General features: G+C 40.9%; 1 protein-coding gene across 2 annotated transcripts in view; it reads right to left on the bottom strand.

Moving 5' to 3' along the window:
* NFE2L2 (NFE2 like bZIP transcription factor 2) overlaps window positions 1-11,022 on the bottom strand; it is a 34,840-nt gene extending 23,818 nt beyond the window's left edge. The window contains exon 1 of one of the 2 annotated variants that reach the window (XM_053907430.1): window positions 10,827-11,022. In XM_053907430.1, the coding sequence (XP_053763405.1) occupies window positions 10,827-10,871 (45 nt within the window). In that variant the 5' untranslated portion in view covers window positions 10,872-11,022. Of the gene's footprint in view, window positions 1-9,682; window positions 9,838-10,826 lie in introns of those variants that run through there. The other variant, XM_053907433.1, reaches the window with a different exon arrangement.
* Between the last annotated feature and the right edge of the window lie 10,880 nt (window positions 11,023-21,902).

Here is a 21,902-nt window from a genome sequence, read left to right as displayed (position 1 = left end):
AGGTCCAGAAGCAGACGATCCTCCTGATGTATTGTCAGAAGGTCAACAGCAGCCTAATTTATGTCGCAAGGCCTATGTCGCTCACTTCATCTCAACACATAGGCATTTTATCACCTCACATCATCACAAGGAGAGTAGTATTTTGGGAGACCACATTTATAACTTTTATTACATTACATTGTTATAATTGGTCTATTTTATCATGTTGTTGTTCATCTCTTACTGTGCCTAATTTAGAAATTAAACTTTGTCATAGGTATGCAGGTATAGGAAAAAACATCGTGTATATAGGGTTTAGTACTATCTGCGGTTTCAGGAAACCATTGGGCGTCTTGGATCATGAGGGACTCCTGTAATGCCCTGAGCTTTCCTGGGAACAGTAATATCCTGGCTTCATCAGTCTCTAGAAGACCGTGCAGGACAGCGGTTCCACTGGGGCTGGCACCACCACTGAGCAGCAACCGAAACTGGATGGAAATGGGGGGTGGGGGGTTTTCCTAGCTGTCACAATAGTGCTGAATATCCTGTAATGTGGGACAGTCCTCCACTCCAAAGAGAGAAGTCCAGCCCATGTGTCAGCAGCACTCCCTTTGGAAAACACTGAGTAAAGCTCCTTGAGGTAAGGACACTGCCTTAATTAATCTTTGTAAAGGAGTACCTCATTCCTTAGTTTCTAACAAAATACCCACAGTTATTAGACAAGAAAAGAAATGAAAGGAACAAGGAAAACGGACAGGAGAGCAGGGATTATGGACATGCTAAATCCCTGTTCTGCCATCATGAGTCGACATGGCCCCAGACAAGTCATTTTACCTCTTTGAGTAGGTTTCCTCACCTGTAAAATGGAGGTAATAGCCTTTACCACCACAGATTTATTGTCAAGATCAAGTAAGAGAACATGTCCAAGACCTACTACAGTATTACCAGGTGTTCAGTAAATGTTAGCTTTTTCCCTCTCCTTCCCTATGAAATAGCTGGTTGTCTGTATTCAGATGCCTTGTAACATCAAAAGGCTGATTCTTTCACAACGTTGGAAGGAAGCTGGTTAAACGTGACTGCAAGGGAAGACTAACTGTCCCCTCCGTCACTTCATCATGACCACCTCCACCAGCACAGCCACAACTGCTAAAGCTTTACAGTACCATTATCAACTGGCCTCTGAGCCATGTACTCCAGGAGCCCCAGACTTCCAAGAGTCCCACAGGCACAGAGGAAAGGAAGATGGATGAGTTCTCTAGGGGTGTCATTCTTACTCCCATCTTTCTGGGGGAGAAAAGGCTTTATTTCTCAGGATCATTGAGAAAAGACGTGAGGTTCCCCAGCTCTTAAGATATTTTCCCTCCTTTCTGAACCTCCCCAGAAGTTTAAGACCCAGAGGCCCAAGTCCTTCAGCAACATCAAAAACATGGCTACACAGAATCAATCCTGCCCTGGCATCCCAGGGGCACCTCACAGGGAAAGGGAGGCACTTGACCTACCAACACTGGGAATACTCACCCAAACTGGGAACTCGTCGAATGGAGACTCCATCTGTACTCTATAGGGATTTCTAAGATGACATTATTGAATTACCCAGTGGTCACATATTTGCACTCCATCAACTAGAAGGGGCACAGGAGAGGGGCTGGAGGGTGGGAGGGAGAACCCCTCTCAGTGCTGCCAGCTCCTGATGCGGTGCCAGCTTCTGAGTGGCTTCCTGAGGCTGCTAACCTGTGGGTTGTCTGTCCAATCAGTTATACATTAATTTCCTGTATTAAATTCCCTGTCTGAAACATCTCGTGTGGTTTCTGGTTTCCTAAACTGAACTCTGGGCTGTTTTTTAACCTCTCCAAAGAGTCTTCTCAGGAAAAGACAAAGCCTACATTAACAGGGTTGTTGAAAGAACTAAAGACAACGAGTGTCAACACCACAAGTAAATAACTCAAAATTGCTTTCTCTTTCCTCACATGGAGAACGTAAGTGCCGGCTGCACACTGAAGAGCAAATCCAAGTATTAAACATTTAGGAGATCTTCAGGTACAAATTCCAAGTCCATCTGATGCTTTCCTCAGGAAAAGTCCAAAAAGTCTGTATTCCTCCTGGGTCCCTGAAAAGAAGTCCCTTAAGCTAGTTTTCTTTTTCCTCCCAATCTCTCTCCCTTTCATGCTAGCACCTTTTTTTCCAAGTCAAATAGAACCCAGAATTTGCCCTCTTGAAGTCACCATCCTTACTCTCAATCCAATGCCCCAAGGTTCTCCCAAACATTCAGCCTTAAGTAAAGAAGTTTCCAGCAGAGGGTGAGCCTCTGTCTTTGGAGAAGAAAGAGCCTGAACTCACAGAATGGTTCTCATTCCTGGTCCTGGTCTCAGCAGAACATACAGGGCAGGGACCGCAGTTAGCATAAAGTGAACCAGCCCTGGTCCTGTCCTTGGGGGTTGGTTCCTCAAAGCATATTTTACTTCTGTTTCACTGAGAATTACCAAGAACAAAAACAACTTCTTCAAAATTGGCAATTTCCCCTATGGCAATTAAAAAATCTAGTTTTAATTTTTGGTGGTTTTTATTACCAGGATTTTAACATTAAAAATTTTTTGATTTATTTTTTTGCTACGTCAAAAAATTCAGGGCTCTTCCAGTCTCCAGACACAGCAATAAGACTCCCTAGATCCAATACAAAAAAAACCAAAGCAACAGAAAGGACAGGTTCTGTAGTCAGCCCTCAAGCACCTGAAAAAGTAGAGTAATTCTACCATGTGTCACCCTTCTGTTTCAGTTCCGTTCACAGAAAGCAACAGAACAGGATAATCACTTTCCCCTGTATTCTAATCCCTTAGACTGAGAACTGGTTGAGTTCTACATCCATGTGCATTATACTTTTGTGCTGAAGCAGAGCAGACAAAAGGCTGTCAAGTCTGGAGTACAGCAAAGTTCCATACTCTTTATCAGCAGGCCACCCACACAGGCAGTCAGTATTGTCCCTGATCTTACACAGACATGGGGTGGGGGGAGAGACGGGCACTAACCCACTCTGGATGATGGCTACATCCCAGCAAAGAAGGAAAACAGCCTTTACCGGGGCAAGTCATTCACTGAAATACAAGTATGCGTTGCATACAGCCTAAATGTTAACACTGAAATCCCACTGTTTGAAGGTACTTTAAACACACATTACACCTATCCTCAGGACAAAACTCTTAGGAACAAATGAAAGAATAAGATATTGTTTTTTAAATCTTAAAGCAAAAAGGAAGAATGGGTTAAAAGAATTTCGAACTACTGATGGCTACAGAAAGGCTGGAGGTGGGCTGCCAAAGTTTTACCTGGCCATACTAGAGAGAGGCTGTGGCTGGAACCGGGTGCCTGTTCCCTTCTGGGCCCGATCCCAGTATGGGACCATACTTTCAGGTCTCTTGAGTGGTACTGCAGTGCTGTAGCTCACACACATGCACACGCACGCACACACACACACACACACACACACACACACACACACACTCACTCGTAAAAGATTCAGAAGTTAGCCCCAGTTTCCAAAGATGTAAACCAGAAAGCCATTTGGGTAAGTACAAATGGCAGCTACCGCAGTCAGAATATAAAGTATACTTCACTAGGCAGACTACAGGGAGCCAAAAAATTGAATTGCTAAAAGTTGCCTTGCAGATGTAAGGTTTTTGTTCTCTTCAAATGGAGAGGATAACAAGGCCGAAAAACTCAGAGCACGGAATTTCCTAGAGGAAGGCAAAGTGTGTCCTAGCCTCCAGGCTCTCCAACACTTAGCCCAAGCATTCTGTCCCCACTGCCTTTCCTAGGCTCACCCTAAATGATGGAGACTGCACGTCCTCACAGGTCACATTCCTGACCAAACACAGAGGAATTCTGACCCCCTTGGGGAAAACCTCTTGATAACAAAATTATCACCCAAATCCCCATGAGGGATTAAAGAGCTCAAGTTATATTTACTGAATTTCCAACATTCGCCAGGCACCTTAAAACAGATCCCAGATTTGGGTGTTAACCTTAGGTTGTGAAGGTCAGTGATCAAATACAAAGACACTTCTTTTCATGATTTTCGGCAAATATCCTAACCAGATTTTCTAAATCACTATAAATACCTTCAGTGGGTACCAAGCACTGAGCTAGGTGCTCTAAGGCACTGGTTCATATACCTGACTGCACACTGGAAAATCCCTTTTCAGAAGCTTAGAAAAAAATACTGATGTTTGGGTCCCACCACCACAGATTTTGTTTTAATGAGGGATATGACCTGGATGTCAGCATGTTAAAATACTGATGGTTGATTCAACTAGAAAACAAAGTTTAAGAACCATTGCTGTAGGGAACAAAAAGAAATACATAAAGCAGAAACAACCCAAATGTCCATCAACTGATGAGAAGAGAAATTAAATGTGGTGTATCCATACAGGGGAACAGCAGCCGGCAATAAAAAGGAATGAAGTCCTGATACATGCTACCCCGTGGTCAAACCTTATAAACAAGGTATCAAATGAAAGAAGCCAATCACACAAAACCACATAAGGCATGATTTCATTTACATGAAATATCCAGAACAGACAACTCCACAGAGATAAAAAATGGATGAGTGGTTACCAGAGACTAAGGGAGTTGAAGGGAAATGGGGAGTTACTGCTAATAATTATGGGGTTTCTTTTTGGGGCACTGAAAATGTTCTAAAATCGGTTATGGTGATGGCTGCACGACTCTGAATACACTAAATCACTGAACTATTTTAAATGGGTACACCATACGGTATGTGAATTCTATCTCATATAGCTGTTTCAAAAAAAGCACAGGGGCACCTGGGTGGCTCAGCTGGTTAAGCGTCTGACTTGGTTTCAGCTCAGGTCATGACCTCGAGGTTCGGGAGTCCCGAGTCGAGGTCTGCACTGACAGTGTGGAGCCTGCTTGGGATTCTCTCTCCCTCTCTCTCTCTGCCCCTCCCCTGCTCAGGCTCTCGCTCTCTCTCCTCTCAAAAGTAAATATTTTATTTATTTATTTTTTTGTTTAAAAAGGAGAGAAATACAAATTCTATGCCCAGCTTTCAAGAAATTCACAATCTAGCTGTAGAGGGGGGAAAAATACACAGTCAAGACAAATATCAGAGATTTTAAAAGGCGATGCAACAGAATTGCCTAATGCAGAAAATAAAAACTCTGAAGTTCAAAAGAAAGCTTCAAAGTCAAAATGACCTGATTTTTTTTTTCTTTTCTTACACAATCATTCTCCTACTTAAAAAAAAAGCAACGGAGGGCTCAGATCTGGCCAGTATGCTATTACCACAGGCACCAAAGTCTCCATTTCGGAGTTTATGAGAAAGGAGTGACTACCTGGCATTGCCAAGGATTTTTTTTAATCTTCCAGAACACAGGCTGTCGATGGGATTCTAATGACTCTCAAGAGCCAATTATCAACAGGGCCATTAACAGATGGACTTGGGTGTTCTAAACCCTTCTTATGCCCTGGATTTGTCTTCACTATCAGAGTTTGGGTCAAATAAACTTACATGCTTACACACACAGAAAGACTCTCATATAGGAGGCTTTATGACACACAGGTATTATAGGCCATGTGCCATAAAGATGATCGGTTAAAAGTGCCTCCTACCCTCAGAGTTCCTAACTTTTTTTTTTAAGTAATCGCTACACCCAACCTGGGGTTCAAACCCATGACCCTGAGATCAAGAGTCCCATGCTCTACCAACTGAGCCAGCCCAAGTTCTTAAAACTGTTAATACCAATAACTGAAAAGTGATTATTGTGGCAGGGGCTGACACAAAGAAAACCAACAACTTTAGGCAGAACGGAATTTTGTTTAGCAGTCTTGGTGTTTTCTTGGAGGGAGGGTGTCTGTGTGGGGGGGAAGGTTAGTGTAAGAATACCATTGTTTTTTCCTAATACTGTTTTGGAATGTAAATATTATAAAATTTTTGCTTTCATTTCCAGAAAACATGCCATATCAATTGGGCAATTGAAAAAGCCTTGGCCTGTATCTTAGACCCCTTTCAATAAATGTCTGTTGGACCATATTTAAAAGCAGGTGGCAATGAAATTTTAGTAACTCCTAAAAATCATATTATCAAAATATAAACTCTATTATTCATGTTAACAGTAAATTTAAAACAAACATACAGCCAAAGGTAAAGGAGGTACGTTAAATAAAGCATTAGTAAATTTGTCCTCCCATACCCTGGTATGCAACAGATTTCAGCAAACTTTCAGAAATGGCTGGACCAGGCATTTATTTTCTTATTTTCTTTTAATGTTTGTTTATTTTTGAGAGAGAGAGAGAGAGAGAGAGAGAGACAGACAGACAGGAGAGAAAGAGATTGAGCAGGGGAGAGCAGAGAGAGGGAGACAGAATCCAAAGCAGGCTCCAGGCTCTGAGCTATCAGCACAGAGCCCGATGCAGGGCTCAAACCCACAAACTGAGATCATGACCCAAGCCAAAGTCAGATGCTAAACCGACTGAGCCACCTAGGCACCCCTGGACCAGGCATTTAAATACCCTGGGTTTACCCACACTAACTTTCAGGCAAATCATCCACCGGGTCCTAAAAATCATGCACCATCTTTAATTCATACAAATAAGACAATAATTCTGAAAACAACTTGTTTAACAATAAAAACTAAGAAATAATATATTTGATTTTGAAATATTCAAAACCCTAAATAAGCTTCATTGAGATAACTTGAGCCCTTATGCTTGCTTCAATTCAGAAATGCCCTAAACAAGAGACTGGTGTTTAATTTGAGCCAACAAATTTCTCCTAGCCATTTTCCATTCAAATTCTCCCCATTCTACCCAGTGACTTTCAACCTGGCCTAACCCTGTCAATCCCACTTTTCACTATATATATACATACATATACATATATTATCAAACTTATTTTTGACTGCTTCAAAGCAAAAAAAGTCAATGAACAGGAGAATGTACCAACTAACAAGGCAAATAAAGGTAAGCAAAGGGGGTTCTAGCAGCTAACAGATTTAATTAAGAAAAAGGAAAAATGGTCCCTGAAAAATGTACTGCCCCAACCCTAACATAACCCTAACCTTAATCTTGAACACTGCTGAGATCCCATGAATTTTTAAAAGTATTATTATATTGAGAAGTGGCCCTGGGGCGCCTGGCTGGCTCAGTCAGCAGAGTGTGTGACTCCTGATCTCAGGGTTGTGAGTTTGAGCCCCATGTGGAGATTACTTAAGAAAGAAAGAAAGAAAGAAAGAAAGAAAGAAAGAAAGAAAGAAAGAAAGAAAGAAAGAAAGAAAGAAAGAAAGAAAGAGAGAGAGAGAAGAGAGAGAAAGGAAGGAAGGAAGGAAGGAAGGAAGGAAGGAAGGAAGGAAGGAAGGAAGGAAGGAAATGGTCCTGCCCCTCCAAATGAAACCCCTCTAGGTCTCAGTGTCTTCCTTAAAAAGCCCCCATGTGGTAATTAATCACCAGGTTGTATTTACTTTCACTGAATTTAAGAGGGCCTGCCTCCTCCAATACATACAAAGTTAATGAATTTCTTGTTAAGTGGAAAAGGTGCAGAAGTTAATCTTTTTAATTCCTGCCTCTCTTTCCCCTAGTTCTTCTCAATTAATCCACTTTTTAAAATGTGAGCTATTCCTTCTGTTTAAAGTTTAAGCAGTCCTGGTCTAGTCTGGAAGTGGTGATTTAAAGCCATTGGAGTCAGACTATCTAGGTTTGAATCCCATCTCCACCAGTCAATAGTTGGGGCATTTCAGGCGCCTGGCTGGCTCAGTAGGTGGAATGTGAGACTCTTGATCTCCAGGTAGTGAGTTTAAGCTCCATGTTGGGTGCAGAGATTACTTATGTAAATAAAGTAATTAATAAAAAATAGTTGGGGGCACTTTAAGCAGGAATCTTGGCCTCTTTGTGCCTCTATTCTCCCCCTGGAAACTGGAGATAATAGTATTTCCCATGGGGTTAGTGTGGAATTATGCATGTGAAGCAATTATTGCAGCTCCTGGCACTCAAGGAAGTGCCCAATAACTCATCTATTATCATCTTAGTGCCAAATTCTTCCTGCACCCAAGAGTTTGCACTGAAAAGTTAACCCCAGATCAAAGAAAAATTCAAGAGAAAATATTTTTTATGCAAAACCCACTTTAAATTATGTTCAGCCAGTAGGTAGGAAATTCTCAACAACAACAAAAAAATGTGCTTATAGTCCACAGAGGCTTCCTTTTCTCATCTAGCTCTGAAGAATATTCATCCTGAATGAAAATAAATATTAAGAAAAACTGTATTTGGTTTTCAACTGATCCTGGTAATCCTAAAGAAAGACAGGAGTTCTTTTTTATCCAGCATTGTTTATAAAAACCCAAGTTAACAACAAAGATTCCAGAATGACCCATTATTTTTAAAGCAGAAAGACTGATATGAATTGTGTATTTATTCTCCTACATGCAGCTTCCATAATCTCTCAAGTCTAAAAAGTCGTATCTAAAAAGTCAAGTTGTTCTTTGCTTAACATTCATTCAGATGAGAGGCCTGTCTTATGTTCCTTTAAAAATAATCTTAATCAGTCTAGTCCAAGATCAACTCCATCCCTCATATATAAAAGTACTTTATCTGAGACACCATTGAAAGGGGTAATGGATGGTTCCTTCAGCTAACAGAAATACAGAATCTCAGGCTCTGCTTTCTACCCTGTTTATCAATACCTCCTCTGCCCACAGGATGAAAAACTGAATCCTAGTACCACCTCATACCTGGAATTTATTTGACAAAGTTCAGAATCCATTCTTGACTTTTTGTTGAAATCTTTCCAGACTACCACTATTATTTAATATGATTAACAGTTACACACATGAACTTGATTTCAAATTTTACTCCATTTCCTTTTTTCATAGTCTTCAAATATGAAAACTGTGTCTGATTACAAAGGAGGAAAAGTAGTTACCTTATCAAATATAACTGAAAATTCACATTTAAAAGAGAAAGCAATACACATGCTTAATGAACTTTTGTATATATAGAATGTTAAATTACACAGGGAAAAAAATTAAAAATAATAGAGAACTCTAGAACACAGTTTAGAAAAACAAAAGTCCATTAGCCTTTTATATCCTTTGGTTATACAGATTACTGTATAAATAGCTAGATGGTTATATAAATTCTGTTGAATAGCAGTTAAATCGGAAAGTACAATATACTTCATAGTAGCGCGAACTGAGGGAATACAATCCTAATCATTAAGGGGGGGGGTTAAGACAAACAGCTTTAAATAACAAGAAAGCACAATATATTATCAATAACTTAAAATCTTAAATCTTCAAGATTAATGTAAAACTTCACATTTAACAGTATAAACATATGCTCTTACTTATACCTATTACGCTACACATTTCCTTGAACCAAGTATTAAGTATTTTTCCTAAAAACCCAATTACCAAAAACATTTGGAAATATAAATATCTACTTCTTTGAAAGTCCCTACAAAGTATGAACAGTAACTTGTTTTCACTTTTATAACAATTTACAAAACTCGCTAGCAAAATACTATGAAACCCAAGTGTCCCACCTTCTGCCCTAGCAAAAGAAACATGCTAAGAAATCGAAGCAAATTCTCAACTAGAAAAAAACGAAAGCATCCAAGGAAGAAATAATATATGACAGCAAAAAATTTACTAACAGCCTAAAATCAACAGAAATTCTAATCCACTCTCGAAACTCTTACCCTTGACAGCACAGCACAGAATATCCTGCCTTACACATTTTGGAACTGCAATTCTGAAACGTTAAATCCAAAGACAAAGCCGCCCTGGGGAAAATAACAATTGCGCAACAGATCAACAGCTCCAACTTGTCCCTTGGCCCCGGCGCGGCAAGGTTTGCACGCTATAAAGCAGGAAAGGGCCAACCGAGGGCCGCCGTGACAGCCAACGGGCCACTGTCTTGGAGGCCGAGTCCACGCATCCGGCGTGCGCCACTGGGAGGCACCACGCGGGTATCGGAAAGCCGCGTCCGACCTCAGTTCGCTGCCCCGCCCGCATTTACCCGCCGGTTGCCAGAGGCCGACCCCGGATCTCCGAGGCCGAACATTTCCCACCACGCGAGGGAGCGCCTGGTCCCGCCGCCGCACGTCGGGGCATCGCAGAGCGCTGGGCACTTAGTGACCTCCTCCCTCCCCCACCCTGGGGGCTGGGCTTTCTCGCCAAGCTGCCTACGAGCGATCTGATGGATGGACTGATTACTTTGCCAAGGGGTGCCCTTAGACGGGCCAGCAGGGTGAGCGCGCAGAGCCACCGCCCGCGCCCGCGGAGAACGTGGATGGGGGCGGCGGTAGGGCAGGGCTCCGGGTCCCAGTCCGGAGGAGACCTCAACTCCCCCGAGAGCGGCCCCGTGACTAGGCACATTTTTGCCGGCTCCGAGGCGGGGGAGCAGCGCAGCCCCGGAAGGGCCGGGCCGCGCCGGCTCAGACCGCCAGCGTCCGCCCCCTCCTGCCCTGCCACCTCTGGGGCTGCTCAAACTCCAGCTGGAGCTCCCGAATCCCAGCTCCGGAAGCCGGGGACGCGGCTAGAGAGGCCCCTTCGCCCTACGCACACGGAAGTAGCTTCCAGACCTCCACATAGTCGCCCTCGGGGGTCGCACTCCCACTCTCCTCGCGTCCCATAGGATCCTCGCAGCCCTTTGGGTCCCTACTCCTCCTCCCCGCTCGGGCCCCAGCGCAAGCGCAGCGGCTCTAGTGCTCGGCCACAGCAGTCCGGACTCAGGCCGTAGACGGGAGAAGCCGGCTGCGGTTGTCCCGCCCAGTCCGCAGCTCCCTGAGCCCCTGTCCCCGTCCTGGAACCACCGCTGGGCTCCAAGGGCCGGGGCAGCACCTGCTGGGACGGCAGTCCGGGCGGCGGCAGCTCCAAGTCCATCATGATGAGCTGGGGACCGTGGTGTGGCGCTCCCCGACGGCAGCCTTGTCCCAGGTGCCGAGGCGCGGCGCGGACTGGGCGGCACAGGCGACGGCTGCTCCTCCGGTCACCGCAGCACTCCCGCGACACGGCCCGAGTGGCCCGCTGGGCTGTTGCCCCGCTCCGCCTCCCGCCCCCCCAGAGGGCGGGGCAAGAGCCCGGGCCAGTCGTTCCCGGGCTGGCTGCGCAGGCAGAGCTTCCGAAAATCCCCCACCCCCGCCCCAGCTGACGCAAGAAGCTCGTGGGCCCTGGGCAGGGAAGGGCCGCGGGCGGGGGTCCCCGCGGACAGGCGAGCGGGGTGCCGGGAGGAGGGCTGCATTGGCTTCCTGGTCCCCGCGCTCAATCCCTCCCTCTCCCCGCAAATAAAACCTAAACTCTCGGCCCGCGAGATTAAGAGTTGTTTGCGGAAGGTCGTTTGGGTTCAGGCGCTTTGAAACAGTTTAAACAGTTGGAACAAACACTACTGGAGACCCCGCGGAGGCGCCGGTGTCGGAGCTGCGCCTCCCTGATCTGGAGTTGCAGAACCTTGCCCGGCTTTATCTCACTCCACCGCCCGAGAGTGGCGCCAGCCCTGGGGGTGGGGGTTAAATGTTTAGACCCAGGCCGTGCGCGACGCGAACTGCCCTCTCGCCCTCCGTCCATACCTGGGCCGGGGCCAGTGGGATTTGCCCAGGGCAGCCGTGGACCGCGCGAGTAGCTCGTGCTCTCGGTCACCCTGAACGCCCTCCGCTTACTCCCACGCGCTGGCACTCTAGCTGGCCCATCCCTGTGGGCAAACGGGGAGGTCTCTTTTGGTTGGAGAATGGTCAGTATTGCCCACCAGGAGTCTTCTCTTCTCACCAAAGCGCACACGTCACACCACAGATGGCGCCTTTTAAGACTGCAATACTACAACATGCCATAATCTTCACAAGTTTCTTTTCACGTACCCAGCATATGATGTAAACAATAAAAATAAAAAAGGCCAAGCTATAAAATAGTTTGTGTAGTATGGACCCGTCTTGTAAAAACAGGTGGTGTCTAGGAAAAAAATTAAACAACTTTAATGTTTACTAAAATCGTAGCTGTAAGCTCACGAATGATTTTTACCTTTCTCGTTGTTACTTTAAGTATATTTTAAATCTACAATATATATTGCCTTTTACATTAAAAGCAATTATTTAAAAATTAAGCATTGTCCACAGAAAACTTCAAGTACTTGAAAACAGGAATATTGTGAAATCTTTTCAGATTTAAGAGAGAAGAGATAAATAGTTTTGGGTTTTTTTTCTCTCTTATGTGTTAACAATCTTTCTAACTCTTTAGTAATCCTTGTTTTTAGTTTCTAGTTTCTTGGAATTATGCAAAGCCAGGTGAAGTAGATAGTGCTGGCAGAGGTTTTACTATTTCATTCAAAAACCTGACAGGAGAAAAAAAAAAAAGAAAAGAAAAAAAAGCCTGACTGTAGCAGATCAACGCCCAAAAAACTGCAAAGAACTTACTTTCTCTTGGTTGCATAATTTGACACTGCCAAGATTTATCTGTAAAGTCATATGTTCAAATATTCCTTGAGCTAAGTGAAGCCTAACTAAATTAATTGCTTGTAATTGAAGCAAGCTTCTTCAACTTGAATTAAACCTTTTCAGCTGTTATTTGAAAAGCCTGCAAAATGATCTGCACACTGAAAACAAGCTTAGGTGGAATTATTTACAATGAACCTGATTATTTACAATGAAACATGCAGAGACATAATGAAATGACACTTCTGCGTCAAAGGGCACAAGAGCATATTGCCTAACAATTCAAGTTACTTATTAAAACTACTACATCTGAGAAAGTAGACAGTGAACCCAGGGGGTAGGAGATACTAAAGTCATATATGACACAGTAGTTGCCCTCAAGGAGTTTATAAGGCGTTTGTTATTTCCTTGTTAAGCAACAAATTTCCATTGAATTTAATGAATGAAATAACCTTTATTTTTCAAAACTGCAATTGCTGGGAGTGTATTATTTTAGGCACCTCCAGAGTACATATTTTTAGAGGGAGGAGAATAATATGATAACAGTCTAAACATGTCAAAGAAAAATAAACATTAACAAAAAGCTGCTTGGTGTTAAATGGTGGTTCAGCACAAGAAAAGGGAACCCCAGTCTCAGACCATCTATGTCAAGGAGGTTCCTAGTCTTTGCAGACACTCTGCAGAATTAGTCTTCATGTGAGAACCTGGGTCCTTCCTTGCCCTCTAAACTTACCTACTGTGCTGTGAGGGCACAGATACTATGCACTGAGAAGCTCCAGAGGAACAGGAAAGAGGATGCTGGTTTTCCTCTCCTGTTCTGGTACCATGGGAATCTTTACTGCCGGCTCTCCTAGCTACTATTTTATTTTTCCCCCTATCTGTTTTGCATTCTACTAACCCTTGCACATTTCCACTGCTGTCTGAATTTTTTGCTGTCTTTGGAAAGACAACCCTGCGTATATGCTTCAAATGTGTCAGAACTGTAATACTTGGTTATAGAGTTCTCACAAAAAAATAAAAATCATTAATTAAGCCTTCTGAGTACACAAAATTTGGATAATGGGGATGCAATGGCCAGTTTATTTCACGTTCCTCTCTCTGATCTAATCTGCCAGGTTTGCAAGGACAAGGAAACACCTACTGTTTCAAAATCCTTCATCACCTTGAGACTTCTTATCTCTTCTTTTCATTCCTTTAATTGTACTCTGTTTGAGCCAGAAAATATCCAGATTTTTGGAATTATAGTTGGAATTCTAAATTTGTCCTGTTTATAGTTGGAGAATATTGGGTTACTAGTTTCCAAAAATGGCACCCAATGAACCACTGCTCCTCATACTGATATGCTTGTATAGTCCCCCCACATTGAATCAAGGCTAGCCCTGAGTTGTTTTACCCTATGGAAAGAGGCTGAAAGTGATACTATGCCAGGCCTCTGCCTCTGCCTTAAAAAGGCAGGCCTCTGACTTAAAAAGTCCTGGGAGCTTTTAATTTTACACTCATAGAGGTCAGTCATGTAAGAAGTCTATCTTCATGGGAAGAGAGGTCATGGAGAAACCCTGGGGGAAGAGGCTCCAGGTGGAGAGGGAGGCTATGTGAACCAAAGCACCGGACATGTGAGTGAAGAAAACACCTTGGAACCTTCCAGTCCACCTAGTCAAGCCCCCAGAGAATTCTAGCCCCAGCTGCTATCTAACACCATCAATGAGAGACTCCAAGCAAGATAGGTAGAAGACTACCTGGCTGTGTCTAATCAGCCCAAAGAATTGCAAGAGATTATAATCAATTGTTTTCAGGCACTAAATTTTGGGGGTGGCTTGTTTCTCAGCAATAGATAACAAAGACAAGGTTTCTCCTGGCTGCTTTTTGTTTGTTAACCATCATTGGGGGGGTACATATAGGGATGATATTTTGCAATGTAATAGTCTCAAACCCTTAGAGGCATATTGACTTCCCTGTGAGTGAGGAAGGTATCTTTCCTATAACATATATATATATATATATTTTTTTTTCTACATACAAAATAAGTCACCTTATCACAGCATGCACCAGTATCATACCATTAGATAGATGATGTTAGATGATGAGATATTCTTGTCAAAATACACTGAAGGAATACAGACATTTCATCAATTATGTAGATGCAGATAAAATTCGTATCGAAATTCTAGCCGTGACATGACTTCATTTATACTAGTTATGTAAGATACTTGCTGAATATCTGCTGAGGGAATTTAAACTTCAGGAGCAGCATACCCAGTGGATAAACTGAACTCCCATACATCAGTGTTCAAAGTAATTTGTGTATTAATTTCAAAACACACCCATAACCTTGGGTCCTTGGTGTGCATACGTCACTATGCAAACTACTGATACAAAGAAGTGTATGTCTCCAAAGCCAGTTTTAACTTGTATGGTTTCTGCTCATAATAGAAATAACGCTCTGCAGAAACTGCAGTGCAGTGAGCAAAGAAAAAAACCCAGAAGTTTAAGAGTGCTTTTGAATTATGTGTTTATACTTCCATAAATATATATGCATTGAAAAAAAAGACTGAACATATATGCTCCAAAATATTAATCATAATCATTCTGATTAGATTGCTTATGATTTTATTTTTCTCATTTTTGCCTGTGTTTTCCTAAATAAACATATATTACTTTATATTATAATAATAAGCAAAAAAAAAGTGGGGGTGAGGTATGGGGTAAAGGAGGAACATTTGCTTTCTCCCAAGCCCCTGGGTCCATTTCATTTTCAAACTGAATTTTAACCACAAGCTTTGCAAATTGTTCCATTCTGTATTTACTAGAGTGGAGCCTGGAGAATTCAACCATATCTTTAAGTGCAGTTGTGGTAAGGGTCTAAAGATCCTTTGCGCTTTCAATCTACTGCTATATTTGCAATGTTCACTCAGCCGAATAGGAGCCCCCAGTCAAAGATGGAATTTTTTGAGTACATTGAGTAGAGACTAAGAATCACAGCTTCAGAATGATACTCAAAGTTGCCTATACATAACATTGCAATATAAAGAAAATAAACAGAGTACAGAAACATGCACCTAGAGCTATGTCTGCAAGGCCAGTTACCAAATATTAATAATGGGTGTTGAATATCAGATAATTTTCACTTTTATTTGTACTTTTCTGTACTGTTCAAATTTTTATAGTAAGCATTTTTAGAATTAGGGGGAAAATCAATTAAACTATTTTCATTTTGAAAAAACAAAAAGCTGAATGCAATCATGGAAGAGCAAAGTATCCTCATGGACAGGCCTTGCAGACAGAGTCTTTAATACTCTCAGAGGTTGGAATGTGAAAAGAGAAGAATTGCCAAGGTATTTATCTTTTGACATTTGCTATTCCATGGACTCTCATTTTGGCCTCTGCATAATATGAGAATTAAAAGAATCTTTAAAGATTTACTGACCCAAAGATGGCCAGAAAGTTTTATTTTGATTGCCAACTCTACAATGCTTTGTTGAGAATTCAGAAGCAGCTTCCCAATTTGGTAGAAAAATTTCAGCGATTGATTAATAATGTCTGCCATGGACACAGAATAGTAGGAGTAGTGGCACATATCATGTGTTTTCCCTTCCTGATCTAGTCCAACTCTCTACTTTTACATTTGAGGAAACTGAGGGGTGAAGTGGTTACCACTGATCACAGAGCTAGCTATTGGCACAGCGAGGAGTAGAACAACATTTCCTGATCCTGGTATTATGTTCTTCCCACACAACAAATTGACCAGGGCTTTGGAAGGCAAATTAAGTACTGGACCAGATCTAAAGGGTTAGTTATAAATTTTACTTACATGCCAGCACCTTATTTTTGGAGGAGATTAATAACCCAGTTTATTAATGATGACAATTATTTCATATATTTTATAAATATTCCTACAAATCATAGAGACGTGGTTAGGCCCAATATTATAAATCAGAAGACGACAAAACAATGACTTGAGTTGCTCAAAACTCAAGAAAATTATTCTCTGAAACTGTCCAGTTCTAAAGCCCAGGCTTGGTCCACTCTAGGTCAGGTCTCTGTAGAGTCCCTTGGTTGTGCTGTATTTACTGAGGGAACTGACAGCAAGGCACCCTGGAGATTACATTTTTCCACATTCTGTTTAATTAATTCCCCACAGACAGAATGATAAAGTAGTTTTCACTAGAGAGAAAACTTGCAAACAAATATGAGAACAGGATTTCTACATGTAAGAACCTCAAAGTAAAGGGCAGGAAAAAACTAAATGGACTGTTTGCAATTTCAGCCTCTCTACCTAATGGTAGAGTTTTTATTTTTCTGTTTTAATGAAAAGGTCTAAGAGCCTTGGTATAAAATACACTGACAAGATTATAAGCTATTATAACCGTTGCATTTCTTCCAATAAACTAAATTCCTCTCGTTGTGTGGTTCTAAAAAGCCTAACATGTAGGTAACTTTATTTTATTTTATTTTTTTTAATTTACATCCAAGTTAGTTAGCATATAGTGCAACAATGATTTCAGGAGTAGATTCCTTAATGCCCCTTACCCTTTTAGCCCATCCCCCCTCCCACACCTCTCCAGTAACCCTTGTTTGTTCTCCATACTTAAGAGTCTCTTATGTTCTGTCCCCCTCCCTGTTTTTGTATTATTTTTGCTTCCCTTCCCTGATGTTCATCTATTCTGTGTCTTAAAGTCCTCATATGAGTGAAGTCATATGATATTTGTCTTTCTGTGACTAATTTCGCTTAGCATAATACCCTCTAGTTCCATCCACGTAGTTGCAAATGTAATGCCAGTTTAAAAAAAAAAATGTTTATTTATTAACTATTTGGAGAGAGAGAGAGAAACCAACCAACCAAACATTTAAAAAAAAAAGCTATCTTTCCTGGTGAGGTTTAGGTACCTGTTCATCACATTTCTTTCTCCTGATGAAAGATGAAATATTTCAATCTTTGAGGTTCATAAACTTTGAAAGGCTTTGTGATAGTAAATGTATGAATTCATTTGCATTTTAAAAATTGAGTTTTGACTATGGACCATGCACTTTACATGGATTATTTTATCTAATCCTCTCAGAAAACCAATGACATAAGTATATTATAATCTCCTTTAACAATGAGGAAACAGGGCACTTGGCTGGCTCAGACAGTGGAGCATGATGGGACTCTTGATCTCGGGGTTGTGGGTTCAAGCCCCACCTTGGGTGTAGAGATGACTTAAAAATCAAATATTTATGGCACAAAAACAGACACTCAGATCAATGGAACAGAATAGAGAACTCAGAAATGGACCCACAAACATATGGCCAACTAATCTTTGACAGAGCAGTTAAGGATATCCAATAGAATAAAGACAGACTCTTCATCAAGTGGTGCTGGGAAAACTGGACAGTGACATGCAGAAAAATAACCTGGACCACTTTCTTTCACCATACACAAAAATAAACTCAAAATGGGTACATAAACTCAAAATAATAAACTCCAAAAAATAAACTCAAAATAAACTCAAAGCAGACCTAACTGTAAGACAGGAAGCCATCAAAATCCTCGAGGAGAAAGCAGACAAAAACCTCTTTGACCTCGGCTGCAGCAACTTCTTACTCAACATGTCTCCAGAGGCAAGGGAAACCAAAGCAAAAATGAACTATTGGGACCTCATCAAAATAAAAAGCTTCTGCACAGCAAAGGAAACAATAAGCAAAACTAAAAGGCAACAGATGAAATGGGAGAAGATATTTGCAAACAACAAATCAGACAAAGGGTTAGTATCCAAAATCTATAAAGAACTTATCAGACTCAACACCCAAAAAACAAATCATCCAGTGAAGAAATGGGCAAAAGCCGTGAATAGACACTTCTCCAAAAAAGACCTCCAGATGGCCAACCAACGCATGAAAAAAAGCTCAACATCACTCATCATCAGGGAAATACAAATCAAAACCACACTGAGATACCACCTCACACCTGTCAGAATGGCTAACATTAACAACTCAGGCAACAACAGATGTTGGTGAGGATGCAGAGAGACAGGATCTCTTTTCCACTGCTGGTGGGAATGCAAACTGGTGCAGCCACTCTGGAAAACAGTATAAAGGTTCCTCAAAAAATTAAAAATAGAACTACCCTATGACCCAGCAATTGTACTACTAGGTATTTATCTAAGGGATACATGTATGCTGTTCTGAAGGGACACATGCACCCCAATGTTTATAGCAGCACTATCAACAATAGCCAAAGTATGGAAAGAGCCCAAATGTCCATCGATGGATGAATGGATAAAGGAGATGTGGTATACACACACACACACACACACACACACACACACACACACACACAAATGGAGTATTACTCAGCAATCAAAAAGAATGAAATCTTGCCATTTGCAACTACGTGGATGGAACTAGAGGATATTATGCTAAGTGAAATTAGTCAGTCAGAGAAATACACATATCGACTTCACTCATATGAAGACTTTAAGACACAGAATAGATGAACATCAGGGAAGGGAAGCAAAAATAATACAAAAACAGGGAGGGGGACAGAACATAAGAGACTCTTAAATATGGAGAACAAACAAGGATTACTGGAGGGGTGTGGGAGGGGGGATGGGCTAAAAGGGTAAGGGGCATTAAGGAATCTACTCCTGAAATCATTGTTGCACTATATGCTAACTAACTTGGATGTAAATTACAAATTAATTCATTAATTAAAAGAAAATATTTAAATAATAATAAATAAATAAAAATGAGGAAAGAGAGGCCTGGAGTGGCTAGCTGATTCTAACTATGGCTGAGTAGTTAGTAGGTAGCTGATCAGTTTACTCTGGCACTAAAGTTCTTAAGCATGAAGACTTGCTGCCTCACTTGGATGTTAAAAAAAATAGCAAGAGTTAGTTAGGGAATTTGGGTAGAACAGTTTCCTGAAATGTTTTGCCAAAAAGTATCCAGGTAATTTATTCATTTAAAAAATAACAGTTGATGAGGGTTACCATGCTGGGCATTTGAAGGAAGGCCAAAATGAATTAAACATGGATTCTACCCTTAAGGTCAATGTCCAGTAGTAAAACATCACCATTGCCCAGAGCCAGGAAATGGTGGATGCCACAGAAAAGAGGCAGTGGATCCAGCCAACCTGATGGCACAAGGTCAGGGTTGTCTCTTCATTTTTATGAAAAATTGACACAGTGTTTGTTTGTTTTTCTAAAACAGCTTTAGGTATAGCTGACATACAATAATTGAATAAGTTTTGATGTTTTTGTGTGAAGCCATCAAAACGATAAAGATAATAAATATGTCCATCACTCCCAGAAGTTTGCCTGTGTCTCATTTTAATTCTGCTTCTCCCTATCCCCTATCCCATCCCCTAGGATGGGCAACTAGTGATCTACTTTCCCCTATCCCCTATCCCCCAGGTAACTAGTGATCTACTTTCTGGAACTATGGATTCGTTTGCATGTTCTAGAATATTATAAATGGAATCATTCAATGTATACTCTTTTTAAATCTGGCTTCTTTCACTCCACATAATTGAGATTCATATATGTTTTTGCAAGTATCACTAGTTAATTGTTTTTTATTGTTGAGTAGTATTCACTGTGTGGATATACCACAACTTATTTATTCATTCACATGTTGATAGACATTGGGTTGTTTCCATTTTTTAGCTATGAATAACGCTGCTGGACATTCACATATAAGTCTTTGTAAGAATATACATTTCATTTCTCTTGGGTAAATACCTAGGAGTAGAATGCATGGGTCATATGGTAGGAGTATGTTTTAACTTCATAAGAATCAGCTAGATATTTTCATAAGTGGCCATACCATTTTATATTCCCACTAGCAATCTATTAGAGTTCCTTCACATTCTTGCCAAGACTGCTTGGTATAGCCATTCATGTGTGTGTGTGTGACTGTGGTTTTAATTTGCATTTAATTTGAATTCCTCTAATGACTAAAGATGTGGATTATCTTTTCAGAGCTCAGCAGTTTTAATGTGTGATATAATGTTTTCTATACATTGACTGAAAGGAAGGGGATATATCTCTACACTATGCTTCATTGTTAGAAACTTTGCTGTTAGATAATCAAAGAGAAATTATGGGAAACCAATATCATTAACTATTGATTTAAATGACATAAAATTCCAAAAAATATAAAATATGCATCTTAATGCAAATTTGAGTTTGTAAAAAAAGATACTACAAAATACTACATATACTATGCATTGATGGACCTACTTACTCGTACTTCCTGAACTGTGCTGAGAAGCAACAGCTATTACCTGTTTCTTTTATCTCCTTGATTCCTCTCTCTTTGAAACCCTAGTTGTTACCATAAACAATTTGAACCAAGTTGGTTAAAATCATTTATTAAGTACCCTAACAAGGTCACTGCAGATTTATTAATAACAACATCAACAAGCCCTAAACACTGAGTAAACAGATATTTTGTGACAATACTTATTTAAAAGATAAAGGAAGTTTTTGTGTATACTATAGACTTCTCCATAAAGGAACATTATGGGGACATTTTTTGCTAAAGTTAGTCTGTTCTAGTCTCCTGGGGAAGTAAGTACTGCATTGTCAGCAGCAAGAAATACGCCCTTTCAATTTCAATTGTCCATTCCAGGAGGAAGGTCACATAATACGAACACTTAATTTCCTTGCAATCAATTCGATAAAAAATTGTTGTGTAATTATTCAATAAAAAATTATTACTTCGTGAAATATCCCATGTGAGACTTGAGTTTATTGAGTGCCTACTATGTAAGAACCTCTACTTCCAAACCTTTTATCAGTCATTACTAATCCTCACAACAACCATTTTACACATGATAAAGCTTAGTTCAATCCAATACAGTAACTTGGCCAAGGTCACAACTCTATGATTCAGTAACTTAGCCAAGCTTCCACGGCAGAGTTCACATGATATCCTAGGGTTAGCTCATTCCAAAACCTTTGCCTTTTCACTGGGCCAAGCTAGGTCCCAAGATACCACCCAGTTATTATTTACAATAATTTATTCATAATAAATTAATTATTTGTGAATAATTAAACAAAGTAGGGACTATGATCTGTACCATAACTTTTGCCATGGATCCCATTTAAGCGTATGACACACTTTGAAGGGTGTAGTGTAATTTTATGCTATCGGCATATAATAAAGCCATATAAACTATGCTATAATTTTCATGTTGAAATTCAGTTTCAGATTTCCAAATATTTGTTTTTCTCTCTTGATTGCTGCTTGCCAGCCCTTTACTATTGACCCTAATCTGTAAATACATAAGAAGAAAGAAAGAAAGAAAGAAAGATTACAAGGGCCCCTAGAAACCTGTATCTGATTGCTAGTTGCTCACAGGTGAATTTGAAGAATATCACTCCAAAGAACATGGTTCAGATTTTATGGTCTGATTCCAAGGTCCAAGGTCTTCAAAGCTAACTGCCAATCAGTGCCAGATTCAATCATGAGATTTTACCCAAATTATTTCTTTTACTATATAGATCACCTTCAT

This window comes from Panthera pardus, unplaced genomic scaffold (genome assembly GCF_024362965.1).
Source record: "Panthera pardus isolate Hobbes unplaced genomic scaffold, ASM2436296v1 HiC_scaffold_10, whole genome shotgun sequence".
Taxonomy (NCBI): domain Eukaryota; kingdom Metazoa; phylum Chordata; class Mammalia; order Carnivora; family Felidae; genus Panthera; species Panthera pardus.
This window is presented reverse-complemented; position numbering and strand designations above follow the sequence as displayed.